At 44.4% G+C, this 22,879-nt stretch overlaps 1 protein-coding gene across 2 annotated transcripts in view; it reads right to left on the bottom strand.

The window, feature by feature from the left end:
- Positions 1-286: 286 nt before the first annotated feature.
- The window catches only part of CORO1C (coronin 1C), a 76,562-nt gene continuing 53,969 nt past the window's right edge, over positions 287-22,879 (bottom strand). For both annotated transcript variants that reach the window (XM_024741431.1, XM_024741432.1), the window contains exons 4-11: positions 11,380-11,509; positions 8,610-8,791; positions 7,319-7,438; positions 6,358-6,462; positions 4,733-4,878; positions 2,686-2,743; positions 2,339-2,584; positions 287-1,242 (exon numbers count right to left, since the gene is read on the bottom strand). In XM_024741431.1, the coding sequence (XP_024597199.1) occupies positions 1,123-1,242; positions 2,339-2,584; positions 2,686-2,743; positions 4,733-4,878; positions 6,358-6,462; positions 7,319-7,438; positions 8,610-8,791; positions 11,380-11,509 (1,107 nt within the window). In that variant the 3' untranslated portion in view covers positions 287-1,122. The remainder of the gene's footprint in view (positions 1,243-2,338; positions 2,585-2,685; positions 2,744-4,732; positions 4,879-6,357; positions 6,463-7,318; positions 7,439-8,609; positions 8,792-11,379; positions 11,510-22,879) is intronic.

The following is a 22,879-nucleotide window of genomic DNA, read 5'->3' as shown; positions in this document are numbered from 1 at the left end:
TGGGGGACCTGTCTAGCACAGCAAGGGGGCAGCACGGGACACGCGGGAAAGCAGAGGATCACGTGGGGCGAACGCTTCCCTCCAGGTTCCCTAGTCTGTCTCACCCCATCCCAGGGTACTCGGGAGCCAGGCCAGCTGCTGAAAGGGACAAGAAGGAACACCCCACAGCACGTGTGGCTCCTCGTCCTGGACACCCTTGTCAAGTACTGACCAAAACCTGGAACATGACGTTAAAGTGATGAAGGTAATAGATTCTATGTGTGTAACAAAACCGCAGAAACACATGCTAGTTTAGGTTCGATTATAATCATCTGAAGCACAGGATAACCAAGAAGCAAAGTTCCATTCTGGTACAACCACCCAATTTCTAGAAAAGAGAAAGGAAACGATTCGATATGAGCTTTTTTTTGATCAGAAGACTCAATGGAAAGGGAGGGGTGGGAATATGGATCCACGTGATTTTTCAAGTCTTCCTTCTGTACAGTCATTAAGATGACCAGGTTTGTGCTGCAAAGAAGCCAGCAGTGTGGCTACTGCTCTGATTGTTCTCAGATGAATGTTTATACAAAATAATATCTTCATTTAGTTTATAAACATACACAGTGCTGTCCCTTTCAAATTAAGGAGAAAAAAAAAACCCCACACACAAATACTGCAAAGTAGCAAAATACAAAGAAAAAAAAGCTACTTTTGGTTTTGGCAACATTAAAAAAAAAAAAGAAATATAAAAAGCAATGTGGCATTGGTCCCTGTTTGTAAAAAACAAAAACAAAAAAAAACCAAAGGTACTTGGGCAGGACACTGAATCAGAATTGGTTGGTTTTCTAAAATTCAGAATATCTGGGATTATCAAAGTAGCACTTTTGTCTTTTAGAAGTTCACAAGTCACATAACACTTAAAACATCAAAAAAAGCTTTCTGGTAAAAAGCTCAGCTTTTAAACCACATTTTGTTTCTGCAAATTTGGGAGACGAGTTGAGTCCTTACTGGAATGTGGCCTATCGCTGGTCGACAGATCTGAAATGTCTCCAAGTGGCAGTGCCTCCCTTTCGCCCTCCCTGGGACCACACCAACTACCAGCCGCGAGCGCGCGTTCCTGCTCCGTCTGCGGGGGGTGGACCTTCAGGCTGCTATCTTTGCCATCTGCTGTTCTAACTTGGAAATACGCTCATCTTGATTGCAGATTGTGTCTTTTATAGATTTGATCTCTTTCAAAATCTCATCCAATTTGGCTTCATTTTGCTAAGGAAACAAAAAAGAGGGGAGGGAAGAGGATGACTAAAAAGCAGCAACGTTCAGCACAGGTGGAATGCACTGGGTGTAACTGTGACCTTCCATTTTGGAAGTGGCGGGCTGCAGCAGCCCAGCTGAGCCTTGTAGGAACGCCAGGAATGCTGGCTGGGCCAACTGGCACCCACAGCAAAGCAACAGTGTATCACGGCTCCTGGCCCCACCTGTGCGCCTACCTGGATGGAGACCCCTGGGACACAACTAAACTGCAGGAAGAGACTGATCCCTGCAAGGCTGCCCCATATCCCAACCACCCCGATCAGCCAACTCCAGCAGGAGCATCTTCTATGTGACCAGGGTGACAGGTGACCCTCCAGAGGCTACTGAGCTCCTATCAGCTCCCAGAAAGGTCCTTGGGAACTACATCCCTTGCCCTGCCTGCTCCTCTAAAGAGCCTGAGCTTCTCCCTCGTGGAGCTGGTTCTTCTGCAGGAAACCCTGCAGTCCCCAAAGTTGTGGTGCCTCATGTGGCTTGCTCGGTCACAATCAAAACACTAGCTCCTGAGGGCACTTTGCCTCTTGTCTCTGCCACCTCCACATCGACAATTCCCGGCCCCTCCTGGCCTCCAGAACTCCATTCTACAGCCTGCAGACGCCAGCCCCCTCTCCTCCCTGGCTCGACCCTGCTCTCCCGTGGCCACAGGGGTCTTCACTGTCAGCCTCTGGTCTCCATCACTCCCCTGAAACGATTCTTGCCAAGATGCCCAGGATCATCTCTGCCTCTAAGTCCCACTCACCCCAGATCCTTCTGCCCCTCAAACACTTAGCAACTTCTAAAATCTCTCACCACTCCCTCCTTCCTGGGACCTCATCTTCCCAGCATCGGTAACAGACTGACTTCTATCCTGGTCATCATAAAAAAGAGAGCTAAAGGAGTTAAACTCATAAATGTCACGTGATCAAGGTGGTTCCTACAAACAGCGCCTGTTACCATTACTGAACCCCATCCGTCCAGCGGGGACAGTGCCCGCAGACGCCCAGGCTGGCAGGCGTGTTCGGGAGGGCCAGGCTGAGCCGGCCCAGCACGCCCCAGGCCCTGTGGTCCTTACCACGCTGGCCGTGTCTGCGGTCTTCTTGGGGACACTGATCAGGTCGCACTTCTTGTTTGCCGTGGGCTTGCTGTCCAGAATGTTCTTCTTGACCACCTTGAGGTCCCTGTTTTTGCCGGGAATGTATCCATGCTTCAGGGAGATGAGGAGTGGATCTGCATTCCTCCCCTCGAACCACTCTTCCGCCTCCAGCGCCGCTTCGGGCCCCGCCGTGTCAGGGTACAGGTCATCCTGGAAAAGGTCAGACTACACGAGACACAGTGGAGAAATCCACAGGTAAGGAAGGGAGCTCTGGGATTTTTAAAACCTTTTAAAAACATGGATTGCCTAGACAACTGGGCACTTACCTTCCTGGGGACAGTCATGATAATAGGCTCACACTTTCTCTCATGAAGTTTGAAGAATCTTCAAAGAAGAAATAAAGGCAAAGTTGCATTAAGTGAAACAGGAGGCCAAGTAACAGGCTTAATAATTCACTCGTACATTCTGTGTTTGCCCATCACCTCATCTGACGCGTCGTGGGGAGCAGGTAGAATTCAGCGTTCCCATTTCACAGAGGAGAAAATAGAAGTTGAGAGTAGCTATGCTAGGGAACAGCGGATAGGAGACACGAACAGAGGCCTATGCATCATGGTGACAGTCAAGTTCCAATTACCTGGGGGCAAATCAACTGTGGGGAAATGATTAACACCACCGACAATGAACCGCTTATGAGAAAATTACCAAGCCAGAAGACAATTACCAAGCCAGAAGACAGTGAACACCCATGTCTCAGAGAGTACCTATGACCTGGATGCCACGTCTTCTGCCAACGAGAAGTGGCTGAACTTTCGTTAAGTGTAAATAGGATTTTTAAAAAGGAAACGAAAACAATCCTAGAATTAAATGTTGGCATCCGAGCAAACCACATCATGCATAACACTCAAGAAAAATCTGGAATTATCCAGGGTGTGGGAAGAGTAGGAAGACCAAGCCCAAAACCTGTGTGGTCGGCCCAGTGGTGGGAAGGCTGGCCTGGGCTGGATGGCCAGCTCCACCCCCCACACCTGGGCATGTGCCCACCTGACCCAGCCTCGAGCTCCTCATCCACATGGGGGGTAAACCAGCACCCGCCTCACAGCACGGGTACAAAGAGAAAGGGGATCCGGGCCATGTGATTAGCACAGCGCCCAACATGTAACCAACGCCCCAGAAACACTGAGTAAACAGGAGGCGTCCTGAATGACGTCCTTATACAGTCATCCCTCGGTATCTGCGGGGGGTGGGTTCCAGGAGCTGCCGCGGACACCAAAATCTGTGGATGCTCAAGTCCCTTACATAACATGGCATAGCATTTTATATTCTAAGTCATTCTAGATTACTTACAATACCCAGTACAACGTAAATGCTATGTGAACAGTTGTAGACACAAAGTAAATGCTACGTAAATGGTTTCCCATGCGCCACAAATTCAAGTTTTGCCTTTTGGAACTTTCTGGAACTTTTGTTTCCAAATATGCTCAATCCTTGGATTTGGAACTCACAAATACAAAGGGCCGACTACGTCTTTTAAACTTTTAGATGACGGTAAAATAAATGTGTTCGCAAATCCTGAATGTAATTTTGAAATTCAGATTCAATCTGTTTTGAACCACATTTTGATTAGTTTGATTTAAACCACAATTTAGAATTATCTGTGACAGCTTTCCTTCATTATTCTAGCTATAGAGTTGAAGGTATTATAAAAAAAACAAAAAGAACCGTGCAGTGATTAATATTAAAAAAAGGGCTCATAAAGATTTCTTATATTTTTAAAGACGTAAGTGTCAATTATTTGTGTGACCAGGTCAGCACGCTTAGAAAAATGTCCATATAAACGCAGCGTTATAAAAACTCCACAGAGTAGTCCAGAGAGGCGGAAGTTACAACACAGCCAAGCTTCCTAAGCCAAGCTAACCTAACACCCGCTGTGGAACTTTGTTCCTCTAGTTTCGGATCTGCGGGCTCCACAACCCGCTTTGGAACCTGGCTGGTCCCTCTGCAGGGCAGAAAAACCATCCCTCATTTCCATCCCAGGGACAGGCTCTTCCTGGTTGCCTCCCAGGGGACACTGGCCACAGTTGCAGCCTGAAGACAAGCAACATGGTTTCACTACTTAAATCAGGGTGTGATACGCCCCAGTGAAGCCTCTTAACCGCTGCATTTCAAGTTTATCATCTGAAGGATGGGGAGGGCACAGCTGGATGAAATGATTTTGAAGGGTTTCTTCTTGCTTTCAAACTCCACGTTTCTAAGAACGGGCAGGAAACAAGATACTAATTCTACGATCCTACTGCACACACACAGGTAGAAAGACTCAGGCGTGGACACGAATGGCGTAAGCAGGCTGAACACTTTCCGATACCGATTCTTTACCTGGCAATCTCACATTTGTTGACATCGAGTCCCCTCTTGGGCATGTAACCCATCCCCCTCTGAGGCTCCTTGCTGCTGAATGTGTTGAGGTAGTGGACATACGGGGATTCGTCCGTGATCTCAAAATAGCGGATACTGCTGTCACCCTACAAGGAATCGGGAAACAGGTTTGCGTTTCATGTTAGCCGAAATATCTGACTTAGGTGGGTGTCTCTCTCCTCTATACACCCAGCACTGACTGGGACTCCGCTACGCTGGCTGACCTTTCCTCCCCTTACGAGGCTTGCCTCGAGCACATGATGGTTTCTCTTCCCGGCAGAGCAAGCCCTCGCTTGTGCAAGGCTAGCTCACCCTTTAAACAGCCTCCTCTGCCTCCTCCTGAAGGTTCTGACTTTCCTGCACTGAGTCTGGCCCCAAGTCAGAGTCGGAGCAGAAAGGTTAACACCTCCGCCCAACAACTGTGCCACAACAAACAAACAGCAGACCAAGAGGGGCTAGCGGGCAATTACTGACTTTTCAGCATACCTCCACGGGCACAGACCTGAGGGCGCTAACACCAGACAATCGGATAATAAGAAGTAAGATTTTTCTAATGAAGAGACATTAGTTTTAGTGAGTAACCTTTAACTTCAGAGGAGAATGCTATCCCATTACAATGTGTCAAGTTCTGTGATAATCTGGCTTAGAATGGTCAGATTTTTTTGAAGACCTGAAGAACGGGCTAGCCTCTCTCAGTGTAAATAACTGTCTGCACAGTTACATGAACCTGAACAATGAAGGCAGTCCTGCCTGAGGGGAGAGATGTGTGTGTAAGAAGAAGTGATGAATAGCTAGGCGGTACTCTGCCCTAACAACCCTCTCCTTTCTCATATTTCCATTTGTTTCAATGATGTAACCATCTAAAGCAATGGAAGAAAAGCTAATCATACACTATTTGTTTTCTACGTACTCACAGTAACTTTCCATCCAGTGTTAGTAACATCTGGGTAACAATGCAGTCTATGGCAGCTGTTAACATCTCAAGTAAAATGACTTTCAAGGAAACAGACAAGATCTCGGTTTCTAAATAACTGACCTATAAAAATGTCAAGCAGGTCTGCAGCCCACTCCATCAACTGTGAACAGAAGTAAAACACCCCCAGCTTCATCCCCAGCAAGGGACTATCTGACAGGTTTGGGGAAGGGAACATATCAACAGCTCCATTTGTATTAATTCATTTATTTCAACTACAAAAATTCTAAGGGAAATTGAGCCTACAGAAGAATGAGGAATACTGAGGTCTTTACCTTCTAAAATGAAGTAACAGTAATGATAATAAAGCTACCAACACTTTAGTTAGGCAGAAATCATCAGGCAGCAGGAAGGTGTCCTGAGTTCAGTGTGGGGTCTTCTTGTAACGACTGTCACCTCCTGACACTTGAGTCGGGCCATGTAATTGCAAGGCCTGGGCCTTAACACTGAACTCCAGGAGCGAGAACCCTCTGGAGAGTCTCTGAGGCCCTCAAAAGCTTATACCCATGGAGCACTATTCTCTATACAATTGCTCATCTACTAAATCTCTGAAGGATAAACTTTTCTTCTTACAGGATTAAATTTAAGATCAAACAGCAAAATTACTGTTTACCTTTCCACATAAGTAAATGATACTGGTGTCGGGGTCATAGAAAGGTAGCAACACCCCATTGCTAGTGTCCATTTCATGAAGAGCAATTGGTTCCTCCATATTTTTCTGGGAAAAAAAAATACACACACACGCACACACATTTTTAAAAGGTGAATTTTTATAAGATGATACATTTTTCATCCCTAATTAAGTTAGCCATTTCCCTAAAACAATGAAAGTTTAAACAATGCACATATGATATTCATACATGTAATTACCAATAGGAATACTAGATGAGATCCAACTCACTGAAAATTGTGTTGATTTGGCAACATAATGCACACATCAGTGTGATCCCATGACAGAGATGAGAGCCTATCTCCTTTGTGACTGCTTTCCTTTTTAAAAGTACTTTTTTCTTATTACAAAAATAAACTCATGTTCTTTTAGAAATCAGAAGGTACAAGGAAAAACATAAAAATCATCCCATATTCCGTAATCCCACGGGCCAGTGGGGGGTAGAAACAATTACCATTTTGGCCTATTTCCTTCCAACATAGAAGCACACACAGATTGGGATCATACCATATATGCAGTTCAGTACGTTTTTCCCACTTGTGCTGTCATGAACATTTTCCCAAGCATGACTATTTTGATTTAGACATTTGATCGTGTTCTTTAGGAAATATTTTAACTAAGTTTAGAACTTATTTCCCAAGTCTAAAACACTGGATTCTTCACGCATTCTTTCTAAAATCTACAGTCAACAGAGACTCCTTGGGAGTATCAAGAATGCATTTTTAAAATACATTTCATAGTAAGTCTCCAGTGAGGATGAGAACTTCACATCCAACTTAAGACAAGCAGGAGTTCAGCAAACGACACTGAGAACCCTATCATCTACTGACCAACCCAAAGGCCCGCTCAGAAAAGAGAAAGCTCGAGGCTGGGGAAGGGGTGGCAGGGCTGGGAAGGGGCATACCGGGTTCCAGAGGGCCAGCTGCCGCTCGCTCATGCGGCTGAAACCAGTGGTAAAGACGTTGCCGTCAGCCAGAAAGATGGCCCTCATGGGTCGGGCTCCTTCATGTGCTTTCTCCTTCTCCTGGGCGAGAGAGCAAAGAGGCAGCTTACACAGTCAGACTGCAGGAAGGAAAAGTGGGGGAGAGCGGGGGCTCAGACAGTGAAGCCCGCCGCCCCACATGGCACTCGCGTCAAAGGTGTGTGTGTGCACGTACGTGCACGAGCGTGTCAGTACTGGCCACCTCCCCTCCCTGGAGGAGGAGGAAACAAAGCGACACCAAGGGCTCTGGCCAAGGCCCCTTGGCTGGCGAGCGAGCAATCGCGCCAGGCCTGGACTGAACGGCCTCAGTCCTTCCACCAGCCCCTGCCACCAACCCAAGTCCAGGCTCTGCAAAGACAAAACACACGAAACGGCTCTGCCAAGCCTTTGTTTCTCAAGAGTATGATGATAACCTGAAGGTGGACGGTCGCTACAGCATCTCGCAATTTCACAGGACAGAACGTGGAGTCTGGCTAGCCCGTTCCTTAGCCTCATCTCTTCAGCGGGAGCCCACCAGCCCCACCCCTTGGAAGGTTCTAGTGGACAAAGCACAGGGTATGGGGCCTTGATAAGCACCAGCCATGCCTGTCAGCCGACTCTTGAGAATTATCACCAGCCAAGAGCCACCTTCTCAGAGAAGGGCCGTGACGAGGCAGGGTGGGGTGGAAGTGAGGCACCTCTGGATTCAACACTTGCAGTATCAACCTGACTAAAGGCCCGAGTGTCCATCTTTTGCTGTGATGTGTGATTCTGTGGAGGCCTAGCTCAGGTGGCAGAAACGGGGACACTGAGCTGTGGAGAGAACCCATGGCATCTTGTCAGGCCCTTTAAAGACCGACTGGGGAGCAGCGGAGAGAATCAACAGATCCATCTGCAGTCCTAAGCCAGCGTGCAGTAAACTCTGTGGGTTAGCTGCTCTAGACTTGCACATTCTTAAGCAAACTGATAAAAAAAACTTTGTTTCTTTGTGAGAAATGGTCGCCAAGTGAGAGGGAAGGCTTGGGTAAAAGCTAGAAATGCACAGCTCTGGAGAGAAGGGCAACTGGGAGACAGAAGCCTGGCCGAGACTCTTCTGATTCACAGTTTGGCGTCTGCACACAGCAAAGGTCCACGGACTGGCAGTCCCAGCCCCTGCGGTCTGCCTTAAAACGCAGAAAGTTCTCACTCCCTAAAGCGCTACACATACTGGGGCTTTTCTCCTAAGAATACTTACAGCAACAATCTCCTGTTTCCTAGGATCGATTACTCTCACTTTCTTGTCTTTGGAGGCCGTGCAGATCAGACTGCCGTTCCGGTTCCAGCTCACGTTGTAAATCATGTCCGAATGTATATCGTCCAGGTTTAAAAGGGCTTCCCCCGTCCCCACGTTCCAGATGATGATGGCGTTATCACAGCCTGAAAGCAAGCAGGGATAAGAAACGCCTGCACAACAACACATTTGTGAAAACTATCGATACAAATACAGGGAGGATAAACACACCTGTGTATTGAAATGGAGATGCTAATTATAAGAAGGCTTACTTACTGGCAGTCAAAAACTGATGTGACCAAGAAAAAAAGAAATTTGTGTAAAAGAAACACATTAAAGGAAAAATACAGCTTGTGAAGTTTGGGCTCATGTGAAACAAAAACACCAACCAAACAAAGAACAACAGGAAAATAGAACCCTATGTTTTTTTTTAAGAGTTAACTGGGCTGGTGGACCCTGAGTGATCTTAAGTTTCCTTTTCTAGTAAAACAAGCATCAGAACAATACAGCTTCTTTTTTTCCCAGAGGAACTAAAAATAAAGGGTTTAAATGATGGTTTAGGAGGCTCAAGACAAAGACTGGATAGCAGGTTATTCCCATCAACCATGCTGTTAAGACATGGTCTTGCACAAAAGCATGTAAATTACAAGTGAAGGGAAATGCCTAGCCATCTGCTCACAGCAGATCTTTATCTTTAAAAGGGGAGAAAAATAGGCCAAGACTGGCCTGATTTGAGAAGCACAAACTGTCCTCAACTGTCATCAAGTAGGCACGTGAATTCAGAACCTGATCCCCAAAGAGGCCACAGGTCCACTGAGCCACAGCCCCTCAGCTCTTCAGTTCCATCCTCCCTTCCCTCCAGGGCTGGCCCCAAGTCCCCGAGGCCCCTTTAAAAAGAGGCACCATTTGCTGCTTCCAGGACATTAGCTCAAGGATGAAGCAAAATAAGGGACAGACATCCTGAAGATGGATTCTTGTCAATAAGCCAATTCTGCAAGCACTTAGAAAAATTAGCCACTAATAACCAGGACACCTACGTTACCTAGGGTCAGAAGTAGGAAATGGGTGAAAAAAACTGTACGACAGACAGTATGAAAAGTTGGAGCTAAACTCTGCGATGGAGATTTGACCCATCCTCTGCCTCGTTCATCACAGGCAAACGAGTAACTTCAGCCACTGTGGATGGATCACATAGTCTTAAACTATGCAAAACTATGCACAACGCTGCAATCAACCATTCTCCTCTGCGTGTAAAAGGGAGACTGGGCTCAGTCTGCTGATGATACCCTAGATTTGACCTCGATGAGGCGGCCAGTAGGGTATTTTCCATGAGGGAATTCCACCTTTGGAATTGTTTTCTCTCCTTATCAGACTGAGGTTCTGAGTAGAACACTGGAAGGCTTCCCAGTTATAGTCAATTGTGATTTTAAAAAAGAGAGTCTTACTTTTTTTTTTTTTAAAGTAGTTCTTGGTTTCAATAGGTACCAGGCATTAAATTTTTAACTTAACTCACTACGTCACAAACACCTTTCATACCCAGTTAAAAACTGAACTGCTCCTCTCCTTTTTACTGGTGAGGAGAAAGATCTTTAAAATTCTACCACTAACATTAGCACTGCTCTTTTAATAAGCCAATCTTATTAAGGTGTAGTTTGCATGAAATACAATGCACCCATTCTAAGTATACAATGGTTACGTTTTGATACATGCACATATTCATGTAGCCATCATCACAGTCAGGATCAACACCTCCATCACCCCACGAAGCTCCTTCCTGTCCTTTGTATTGCTTCTATAAAAGCAGATAAAATCTCAGATTTTAGACAAAGAAAAAGATTTCTTTAAGATGAAACTTGGAAACTACACAAGTGGGAAACCAATAGGAACACTAGGACTTGGTCACAAGGGTTCACTGCAGTGCTGTTTAACAGTGAAAAATCGGAAACAACCTCAGTGTCCAAAAATAGGGGACTGACTAAATAAACAGGTATCCAGACAATGGACTATTAATGGAATCATTAAAAATATCATACAACATGTAATGGCACCTGAAAAGGACCACAGTGTACCAGCAAGTGCAGAAAGCAGGTCACATGTAAAGTGTCTGAACCCATCTTTGTATGTAAAATTGTTTATGGGCACAGAAATATCTCTGGAAAGAGACATCAAAAGGGTAATAATGATGTTTCCTCCGGGTGGTGGGATTGTAAATGATTTTTCTTTTCTCCCTTTTGTTTATATATATTCTCCATAGTACACACGGACTACAAGTATAAGGAGAAAGATGAAAGTATTTTTTAAAAGGAAGGAGGGTATCTGACTAACAGGATCACCTCAAAGTTGGCGGCAACACCAAAGCTGGAACCCAGGGCTCCTGGCTCCTACTTGGGCTCCTTCTACTACATCAGGAATAACTACAACTGAGGGCCATGGAGGCACGGAGGGCCCCAGCAGGAACCACGACTCTGCTGAAATGTGATTATATAAGTAAGCATGTGTCTGTTCCTAATTCTAGGCAGGAAGTCCACAGCTTCCATTGGCTTTGCCCAAGTGGCCTCGACACACACACATGCACACGGGTGTTGGGGAACTCCCACATTTAGGCACCCTGTCATGGGTTCCAATGATCTGCTTCACAACTGCCAGCACAGTCAGCATGCGTCTGCTGTTCCCTCCACACAGAGGCCACGAGAAGTGAGGGCAAGGGGAAAGCAGAAGCCAGCTCGGCTCCTACCTGCACTGAGAAGCACGTTGCGGGCCGTCGGGTGCCAGGCCACGATGCCGACTCTCTTTGAGTGGCCTTCTAAAATGACCACGGGCTCAGTCAGGGAAAGGGTGAGTCCGTTTTCTGGGATCTGCCATACCTGTTGGCAAAGGAAGAAAGGTCATCCACATGAAAGCGGTCGGCTTTCGCTATCACATTTACTGTGACCATCCAGTGTGAAGCCTTGCTCTGCATAAACAGAACATACAGTGGTCTTTGGATGAAACTCAGAATGTGGTGAAACACGTACAGCTGTTTTTCAAATGCAGCAGGAGAGCAAAGAGCAGAATATCCATAAGGTCTAAAAATGTTAGACCTCTCTGCTTTTATTTACTATTAGTAGAGATTTTATTTTAAATTCCCTGTTAATGGGGCTGCCCTGGTGGCGCAGTGGTTGAGAGTCCACCTGCCGATGCAGGGGACACTGGTTTGTGCCCCAGTCCGGGAAGATCCCATATGCCGCGGAGCGGCTGGGTCCGTGAGCCAGGGCCACTAAGCCTTCGCGTCCGGAGCCTGTGCTCCGTGCAATGGGAAAGGGCACAACAGCAAGAGGCCCGCATACCGCAAAAAAAAATTAAAAAATAAAAAATAAAATAAAATAAATTCCCTGTTAAGTTCAAAACTCTCCAGTTAGAAGCACACCAAAAAACTGAAAGAAAAATACAAAATGACTGAAGCACCCATGAAGAGATGCACTGGAGTGAAAACCCCTAGCTAAGTCCATGATTCTTGAGGGGAAAGCAAACTCCATCCACCAAACCTTCTTGGGGGGTGGTGCAGTTTTTCAAACATCATATTTTCTATAATTCTACATTGAGAAAATGAAAAGATAGCTAATAGTTTTGTAACATGTACTAAAGAAATCTTCTTACAAAAGAAAAACATTAATTGGACTTCATCAAAATTTAAAACTTTTGTGCTTCAGAGAACACTGTCAAGAAAGTGACAAGACAACCCACAGAATGAGAGAAAATAATTTGCAAGTCATATATCTATCCGAAAAGGGACTTTTTTTTTTTTTTTTTTGAGGTACGCGGGCCTCTCACTGTCGTGACCTCTTCCGTTGCAGAGCACAGGCTCCGGACGTGCAGGCTCAGCGGCCATGGCTCACGGGCCCAGCCACTCCGCGGCATGTGGGATCTTCCCAGACCGGGGCACGAACCCATGTCCCCTGCATCGGCAGGCGGACTCTCAACCACTGCACCACCAGGGAAGCCCCCGAAAAGGGACTTTTATCTCAAATATTTAAAGAACTCTTACAACTCAACAATAAAAGGAAAATAACCAAATTTTTTAAATGAGCAAGGAATCTAGATGTTTCTTCAAGGAAGATATGTGAACAGCAAAAAAACACATGAAGAGCTGCTCAACATTATTAGCCATCAGGGAAGTGCACATCAAAACCACAATAAAATATCACTTCATACCCACCAGGAGTTTGGAATCAAAAAGACAGATAACAACAAGCACTGGCGAGGGTATAGAGAATTCAGAGCCCTCATACACTGCTGGTGGGAATGAAAAATAGTGCAGCCACTTTGGGCAACAGTTTGGAAGTTCCTCAAATGATCAAACACAGAGTTACCTATGACCCAGCAATTCTACTCCTAGGTACCTACCCAAGAGAAATGAAAATATATGTCCACACTAAAACCTGTACACAAATTTTATAGCAGCATTATTCATAACAGCCAAAAGGAGTAAACAACCCAAATGTCCAGCAACTGATAAATGGATACAGAAAATATGATACACGAAGGAATATATGACCACAGAAAGGGATTAAGTACTGACACACACTACAACATGGATGAAGCTTGATAATGTTAGGTTAAGTAAAGAAGCCGGTGATGACAGTCCGCATATTGTAGGATTCATGTATATGAGATGTCCAGAAAGGAAAATCTATAGAGACAGAGAATACATTAGTGGTTGCTTAGTGCTGGGGGTGGGGGAGGGGTGCAATAGGTAAAGAATACGGGGTTTCTGTTTTTGGGGGGGTTCTTTTTGAGGTGGTGAAAACATTCTAAAATTGTCTGTGGTGATGGTGGTGCATATCTATGAATATACTAAAGATCACTGAATTGTACACTTTAAATGGGTAAGCTGTATGTGAATTATACCTCAATAAAGCTGTTAAAGCCAGATATTAAGTAACATTTAAGTTTGTGAACAGGCTAAAGTTTAAAACAATTATCTTCTTCTGTATGAAGATTAAAATGAGTAAATCTTCTACCAAAAAAGATCTTATGGAACTAGTTCATAACAAATTTAGAATTTGCCAGGGGGAAAAAATCATACTCAACAGTGGAACAAGTGAGAAACAGAATTTTCCCTTGCTGGGGATTTTTAAGGAGGAGACAAACAACTGTCTGTTTTCGACTGCTTGGTGGAAAGGTAGAGTCTGAATTAGGAGTGGTTAAGGTTCAGCTCGGTTCTGTCGTCCTGAAAAAAATCAGAACAAAAATGTTGTCAGTCTGAGGACCGCAGGAAAGTCGTGAATTAAGTGATTGTTCATAAACCTGCCTTCTGAGGGCATAGGTTTAGGACATCACCCAATTTCCCCTGCACGCTCATCTTTCAGCAGATTTTAAACACAGCAGACATGAACAAGCATGGAAGGCAAAGGGAACCTGCCTTGCCTCTCCCAACGCCTCACCCAGACCACTGCCTCTCTCCACCAAACATAACAGACTCCGAGCGTGGGCATCTGTTACCCTCCAGAGCTATCTGTTTGCTTTCACCTATTTTTATTCAAGGGTTTATGAACAGTAAAACAGCTCCACATTGAACTTGGCTATTTGAATGTAAAGCAGGACTGAAACTGTGAATAGAAGGAACAGAAAACAACTACTGGTTTAATCAAAGCACGAAGTCGGCAGAGAAACAATTATGAAACGAGACTTCAGAGATTCAACAGGAAATGCATTTTGCAATATGAATTCCGACATAGGCTTAGGAGGGAAAGCGTGGTAATTCCACCTGCCGTCTCCAGGGGGCACTGTGACCACGGGCTGCTGGGTTTTCCCACAAGGATAGTAAAACCTTCACTGCCTGAATGACCGAGATTAAGCAGTGTGTGTTCCAAATCCCTAATGAGGCGTGGAGTGATGGGAGGCTTTGGATATAAGCAGCATTTCCTGTCTTAAACATGAGAGCTCACAATGGGACTTAATCTTTTCCTTTCTCTAGCTTCTTCATGCATCTTTTCCTTGGATGGCGAGGAGATGTTAATGATGGAACAAAACGTTTATTATATAATTTTAAAAATGAGGAAACTCTCTGTCCCTTTCTTTATCTCACTTTTAGCAGGTTCCATGGTTCCCTCAATGAGGCTTATGTACTTCATCCAGGCACCTAACCCATCTCACTACCTCGGTTACTCACTTGTGCAGCACTTTTCCTGAGTAGCCACTGTAACGCAGGCCCATTACCAGGCAAGTGGGGAAGGACAACTAAACCCAGGTCCCGCTCTCAAAGGGTTTACGGTCTAACAAAGCAGAGCTGTCTATGAGGCCGAAAGTCAAAAAGACAGCAAAGACAAGCAGTTGGATGGAGCATGGGCTCTGGAGCCAAAGAGACCCTGGTTCAAATCCTGCCCAGGCCTTTTACTGTGATGGTCCTCGGCAAACAGTTCAACATCACTGCACAGGGAAGCATCAGTATCTGTGCTTCCTAGGGCTGCTGTGAGGACTGAGTTAAGAAAGCCCTAGAATAGTGCCTGGCACACAGTCTGTGCCCCCAGTACAGTGCAGGGGTGAAGAATATCCTGATTCTGCTACGTATCAGCTGTATGACCTTGGGGACATTCACCTAACCTACCTGGGCCTTGAGTTTCCTCGCCAATAGAATGGGAATAATAATGAACCTGCCCTCAGTGGGGTTGTCTGGAGACCGATGTGGTAACATGAATCTAAAGCACTTAGATGGGACTTCTGTGGTGGTGCAGTGATTAAGAATCCACCTGCCAATGCAGGGGACACGGGTTCAAGCCCTGCTCCGGGAAGATCCCACATGCCGCGGAGCAGCTAAGCCCATGCACCACAACTACTGAGCCTGTGCTCTAGAGCCCACGAGCCACAACTACTGAAGCCTGTGTGCCTAGAGCCTGTGCTCCGCAACAAGAGAAGCCACCGTAATGAGAAGCCCGCGAACCACAACAAAGAGTAGCCCCCGCTCGCCGCAACTAGAGAAAGCCTGCGTGCAGCAACGAAGACCCAAAACAGCCAAAAATAAATAAATAAATTTATAAAGAAAAAAAAGAGATGTAAAGGGAGAAGAAAGGAAGGAAACCCACGATCCAGTTTCAAAATAAAAAACACAGATGCAGAGAGCAATTTTCTAAAGAGCTGATGCTCCAAAGAGGCTGGCTGAGGGGCTGACAGGAAAGTCACCAGAGTAAGAAAGATAACACTGGCATGAGGATTCCCAGAGGCAGGGGAGAGTGACCAGAAAAGCCTGTACGATGAAATGCAAAGACAATGGCATTCCGGCCTCTGTGGGGAGAAAGGCGGCCTGTGGGGAAGGGCTGGCACATCTGTAAGTCCTTCCACACGAAGCGGACACAGCCCTGCTTCGGGCCTGCTGGCCCTGCTCACAGGCCTGTCGGTACGCGGCTCTCTGCCCTCTGTAGGGCTCTCTGCTGCAGCCGGCAACGGCCTTCCAGCTTGGACTGGAAAAGTTGAAGGAGTCCCATTCGGTCCCTGTTTAGTTTTCTTGTGCATAACCTGGGATGCAGCCTGGTGTGGTGGAAAGGATGCTGGCCTGGAGCATCAGAAGACACGGTCTCCACCAGAGCTGGGACACTAACTGGATGTGTCAGCATTAAGGAGGGGCCTCACTTCTGGGAACCTTGATTTCCTTGTTCCATACGGGGGACAGCAGCGGCTCTGCCTCCTCAGGGGTAAATGCAAAGGTCAAATGAGCTGATACATTCTGCACCCCCAAGCACTACCCGAATGTGAACTACTGCAAACGGGGTGACCTTTGACAAAACTGTCACCCCCTAGGCCTGTGTTTCCTGAGTGGTAAAATGGGACACACTCCTGCCTTACTGTGCTGTTAACAATGGTTAAATATAATCACCACATAAACGCTTAAAACGGCACTTGGCAAAAAAAGGATCTACTATATGTTCATGATTATTTTTCTTGCTGGAACTGTGACCCCTATGACCCCAACATGTAATTTTAAGTCTGGATAGCAGGATTCTATGGAATGAAATTAATTCGTCTTCAAATTAATTCAGCCCTGTATCCAACTGCAGGGCTGTTTATATCCAAGATATCATATGTGTGAAAGCTCCAGTTCATGCCCGGGCCAATTAGCACAAATGAGATCGGCTCTGATTTCCAGGCTGGTCCGTCAGCTTCTCTCTGCTCCGTGGCTGCGGCTAGGACTCTCATACCACTCGGCTCTTCCAAAAACGTATGCGGTGAGTAGAGAGGAAAAGTGGCATCAAACACCCTCTGCTGTGCCCTGAGTGGGCATCTCAGCACGGCAGCCACTACAAGCTATCCCCTCTCCTCCTGATTTTTTCTTTTCTTTTTTTAAAAATAATACTGTGTATTCCTGGAATTTTCTATGTGGACAACACATTACTATGGCAATGTTTTGTCTTGTTTTGTTTTGAAAGAAAGGAAAAAAAGCACAATTAGTCTCCAGGGCTTCCAGATGAAAAAGTGAATCAATCGGTGAAAACCCAACATGGTTCTGGAAAAAACAACTTTAAGCATCCATTCAGGAATGACTATATCACTGGCATCCTCTTCCCATGTGAATTTCTAAATATGGAAAAAGGACAGCTCAAGAGAACAGTTCTAACAAGAAAAAAAGCGAGGAAAGTTAAGAAGAGTGGGTTTCTCTCAAGTAGTCATTTTAAAGTACACTTATTTGATGGTTTTATTTCTCAAACACAGCGCAAATTTAAAGCAAACACAAAGTGTTTCCAGACACTGCCTCCCTGTTTTAATCACCCATCGTGAACTTGCTACCAGGTTAGGCACTAGAGTTACAGCAATAAAAACGGCTATTCCCCCAAAATGCCGCATTTTTAAAATGTAGAGGAAACCAATTCCAAAGGCAGAATGAAGGGAAGAGCTGATCTAAAGGGACAGGGAGAGTCTGAGATTCTGCAGCAGCTGCAGAGCAGCAAACCCCCTGCAGAAGCCACTGATCCAACACCCCAAGGGGCAGGATGCAGAGAGTCAGGACATCCCTAAATGAACCATGACACTGAGAACAACATTGGTTTTGAGAAAATCAAGAAGTGAGAGTTGGGTTCCGATGTGCCAAGGTTATAATACCCACTTGGCCAATGGCCCAGACGCAATCTGTACAGAATGGAAATAACAAGAAGTCCTGCTGAATGACTGAGTAGGACCAGAGTCCTGGGGAATGCGCTCCCATCACCAACCACATCACTTCTACCTTTATTTCAAGACAAAAACTGCAATAGGAAAATTTACAACAGAAGCAAAAATGGGTAAAATAGGGAGTTTAGGGCTTCCCTGGTGGCACAGTGGTTGAGAGTCCGCCTGCCAATGCAGGGGATGTGGGTTCGTGCCCAGGTCTGGGAGGGTCCCACGTGCCACGGAGTGGCTGGGCCCATGAGCCACGGCCGCTGAGCCTGTGCTCCGCAACGGGAGAAGCCACAACAGTGAGAGGCCCGCGTACCGCAAAAAAAAAAAAAAAAGGGGGGGGTTTATTTTTGTTGATTTCCACAGGAGTTTAAGACTGATTTGAGAAAAGGGAAAAGTGTCCATTTAAACTTCATCATTTGGGACCAATCAGAACATCTAGGTAAAGGCAAATAAGATGCTCCTCCTGCAAGATCTTTCCCTCTCCCAGACTCTGGAAGAACCAGTCAGGCAGCGCCACTGTCTGAATTCACCAGTTTTTGCATCTGTGTTTGCAGATAAGGGACAGTGTTGAATCAACATCATTCACTAAACTTGCCTTGCCTGCTCTTGTATTTATTTATTTATTTTTGGCCGCACCACTCAGCTTGTGGGATCTTAGTTCCCTCACCAGGGATTGAACCCAGGCCCTCAGTAGTGAAAGTACAGAGTTCTAACCACTGGTCCGCCAGGGGATTCCCCTTGGCTGCGCTTTGTATTATTTAAACACTGTTATTTTCCTAGAGCTAAAATTTTCCCAAGTAAAATACTTAACAGCTACAATCGTTAAAACTCTCTGTGAGGAGAGTTAGAAAAAAGAACTCACAGTACCAAAAATCTGGAAAACCTAGGAGCAGAGTATCGTTTCTGGGAAGAGGGGTTTATATCATTGCTATCTGCTCATACAAAACATCACTTCAAAAGTAGTACACCATGGGGCTTCCCTGGTGGCACAGTGGTTGAGAGTCTGCCGGCCGATGCAGGGGACACGGGTTCGTGCCCCGGTCCGGGAAGATCCCACATGCCGTGGAGCAGCTGGGCCCGTGAGCCATGGCCACTGAGCCTGCGCGTCCAGAGCCTGTGCTCCGCAACGGGAGAGGCCACAACAGTGAGAGGCCTGGGTACCGGGAAAAAAAAAAAAAAAAGTAGTACACCAAGACTCCCCTGGCGGTCCAGTGGTTAAGAGTTCATGCTTCCACTGCAGGGGGCACAGGTTCCTATCCCTGGTTGGGGAACTAAGATCCCACATTACATGCCAAGCAATGCGGCCAAAAAAAAAAGAAAAGAAAAGGTAGTACACCAAAGGCAAACCATGCCAATATAATTTACTTTTTGGCCGCTTAAAGAAGCCATCTCTAAAAGATGGAGGAATGTACCATAAGGCTGGCATTCCCTCTCTAAAACTGCAATCAATGTAACATGACTGCCACAGAATCAATTCTCACACAGTGAATAAATCACTGCTTAAATGCAGAGGACATAATGGAATTATACTATAAACACAAAAAGTATTTTTTTAATTAAGTTAATCGTTTTACAGATCATTTGGTAAATTGGTTCTACTCTGTTTTTTTCTACTGAATTATTTGCTAAAGATATTCTTACTACCATGAATCCACTATAAGTATATATCAAAACTCACTGTAAAAAAACAGTAACTCATTATACTTCCTGGATCCTCTCCATTGGCTTGTTTTATTTTATTTAGTTTTTTAAGCATGTAAGGCAACTGAGGCTGAGAGCATTTAAGTGACCTGGGCTTATCTCAGCATCCTTTCTCTACTGGAGTTGGACCTTGATATCCATCTACAGTTGCAGGTCCTGGGCTATTATTACCAGGAGGCTACGCTTGGGAAACTACAGAGAACTTTTCTGCTTTTTCTTTTTTAAATTAATAATGTTGCTGTTTGAAATCACTTGATTTGTTGTACACTGGTCTTTCATCTTCAGGAGAACAAAAGGGAAAATGAGGTATTAAGAAACAGGTGGGGAGAGGGCATACGGCAAAAGCAAGAAGAACTATAATTCTGCAGCCTGTGGAAGGAAAAACCACATTCACGCAAGATAGACAAAATTGAAAAGCCAGAGGACTTCATACCAGATGAAGGAACAAGATAAAACCCCATAAAAACAATTAAATGAAGTGGAGATAGGCAACCTTCCAGAAAAAGAATTCAGAATAATGATAGCGAAGATGATCCAGGACCTCGGAAAAAGGATGCAGGCAAAGATCAAGAAGATGCAAGAAATGTTTAACAAAGATCTAGAAGAATTAAAGAACAAACAAACAGAGATGAACAATCCAATAACTGAAATGAAAACTACACTAGAAGGAATCAATAGCAGAATAACAAAGACAGAAGAACAGACAAGTGACCTGGAAGACAGAATGGTGGAATTCACTGCCATGGAACAGAATAAAGAAAAAAGAATGAAAAGAAATGAAGACAGCCTAAGAGACCGCGGGGACAATATGAAACGCAACAACAGGCGCATTATAGGGGTCTTTAGGAGCACCTCAAGACATAAGGCAACTGCTAACAGCTATAAAAGAGGAAATCGACAGTAACACAATAATAGTGGGGGCCTTTAACACCTCACTTACACCAATGGACAGATCATCCAGACAGAAAATTAATAAGGAAACACAAGCTTTAAATGACACAACAGACCAGATAGATTTAATTGATATTTATAGGACATTCCATCCAAAACAGCAGATTACACTTTCTTCTGAAGTGCACACGGAACATTCTCCAGGATAGATTAGATCACATCTTGGGTCACAAATCAAGCCTCAGTAAATTTAAGAAAATTGAAATCATATCAAGCATCTTTTCCAACCACAACACTATGAGATTAGAAATCAATTACAGGGAAGAAAACATAAAAAGCACAAACATATGGAGGCTAAACAATAAGTTACTAAATAACCAAGAGATCACTGAAGAAATCAAAGAGGAAATCAAAAAATATCTAGAGACAAATGACAAGGAAAACACAATGATCCAAAACCTATGGGATGCAGCAAAAGCAGTTCTAAGAGGGAAGTTTACAGCAATACAATCCTACCTCAAGAAACAAGAAAAATCTCAAATAAACAATCTAACCTTACACCTAAAGGAGCTACAGAAAGAAGAAAAAACAAAACCCAAAGTTATCAGAAGGAAAGAAATCATAAAGATCCGAGCAGAAATAAATGTTACCACCTAGAGGGGTGGGATAGGGAGAGTGTGAGGGAGACGCAAAAGAGGGAGGAGATATGGTGATATATGTATATGTATAGTTGAATGGATAAAGAAGATGTGGTACGTATATACAACAGAATATTACTCACCCATAAAAAGGAAGAAAATTGGGTCATTTGTAGAGATGTGGATGGACCTAGAGACTGTCATACAGAGTGAAGTAAGTCAGAAAGAGAAAAACAAATATCGTATATTAACGCATATATGTGGAACCTAGAAAAATGGTACAGACGAACTGGTTTGCAGGGCGGAAATAGAGACACAGATGTAGAGAACAAATGTGGGGAAAGTGGCAGGGATGGGGGTGGTGGTGATATGAATTGGGAGATTGGGATTGACATATATACACTTATATGCATAAAATAGAGAACTAATAAGAACCTGCTGTATAAAAAATAAATAAAATAAAATTCAAAAATAAAAAAAAAAGAAGCAGGTGGGGTAGAAGATCAAATACTTCTTTAAAATTTTATTTCAACTGCTGAGTTGTTAAAGCATTTTGTAATTACCCCAATAATAATAACAAATTATTTGGGAGACATTAAGTGATTAAAATATCAGCACCATAGTTAAGGGAGTGAAAAAAAACTAGGAGGAAGGTTTATCCCAAAGCATTATTTAATTTACAAAATGTTCACTCTGGCAATACCAATAACGGGGCAACGTCAGAGGATTCTGGGACAATGGTGGTGTCAGTGGCAGCACGGTTTTGGGATCTTCCCAAGTCCCTCAAGAAAAACACAGAGCAGGCAGATAACAAAACAAAAACACAGGGACAATATATACACAAAACTAGGTGATAACCCAAATGCAAGTGTGTGGAGGAAAACCACCAACAGCCACACAACCCGTGTGTTGTCGGCCTCTGTGCGAAAAAAATCATAGGGCAGCAATGGGGTGCCCCACAGATCTGAGAAGAGCAGGCCAATATGAGGCCACAACGGAAACGGGAAGAGGCTTTGCCTTCTCCAACAGCAGGTGAGAACAGGGACCTGAAACGAAAAAGGTATGAAGGGGCTGGAGAAATCTAAACCCCAGTACCCTAGACACCAACCAGAGAGGACTCCCTCCTAAGACAGGCCCACACTGAGTGGAAATTCCAAGAAATGGAATCAAATCTGAGCAGGACAGAAATAAGATGGACAAAGGAATCAGAAAGACCAAAAAAAAGCAGGTCAGGAAATCTGACAGCAAGACACCATGTTTCTGAACACTACCTGAAAAGGACAGAAGAGGGAGCTCTGTGAAGTTAGAACAGCTTTATGAAGGAAGCCAGCTTCTGAAAGCTCGGGAAAACTAAATTCACATAAAAATAAGAGAGGGAGAAAAAAGAGAAAAAAAAAAAATCAAGGCTCCAAAATTACTATGAGAAAAAAAGAGAATACATCCCTGCAGACAGTACAAGAATGCTAGTAAGACCAGCTCCAAAGAAAGATAAAAACTATCACACACATTTCGAAAGACATTATTAAGAAAACAATACAAGACAGGAAACATAAATCAGAACCTGAAAAACTCAAAAGTAAGGTGGCGGAAATCAAGAAAAAAAATAGAAATAAAAGGAAAAGTACTTTAGAAACGAAGACTAACAAAGAAGCTAAGAGCAAATAAACATAAATAATGTCCCCAAAGAAATAAAAGGTAAAAAGCAGAAAAATTTTAGCCTAAAAGAAATGAGTAAGAAAAAAAGTTTGGAGAGAAACTGACAAATATCGAAGATAAGTAAATAAGATAAAGCATTTGGATAACAGGAGTCCCTGAAGGGAAAAACCAAAGCAAAGGAACAGAACAAATACTGAAGACTATAAATCAATAAAACTTTCC

Source organism: Neophocaena asiaeorientalis, unplaced genomic scaffold (assembly GCF_003031525.2).
Source record: "Neophocaena asiaeorientalis asiaeorientalis breed wild unplaced genomic scaffold, Neophocaena_asiaeorientalis_V1.1 scaffold648, whole genome shotgun sequence".
NCBI classification, from domain to species: Eukaryota; Metazoa; Chordata; class Mammalia; order Artiodactyla; family Phocoenidae; genus Neophocaena; species Neophocaena asiaeorientalis.
This window is presented reverse-complemented; position numbering and strand designations above follow the sequence as displayed.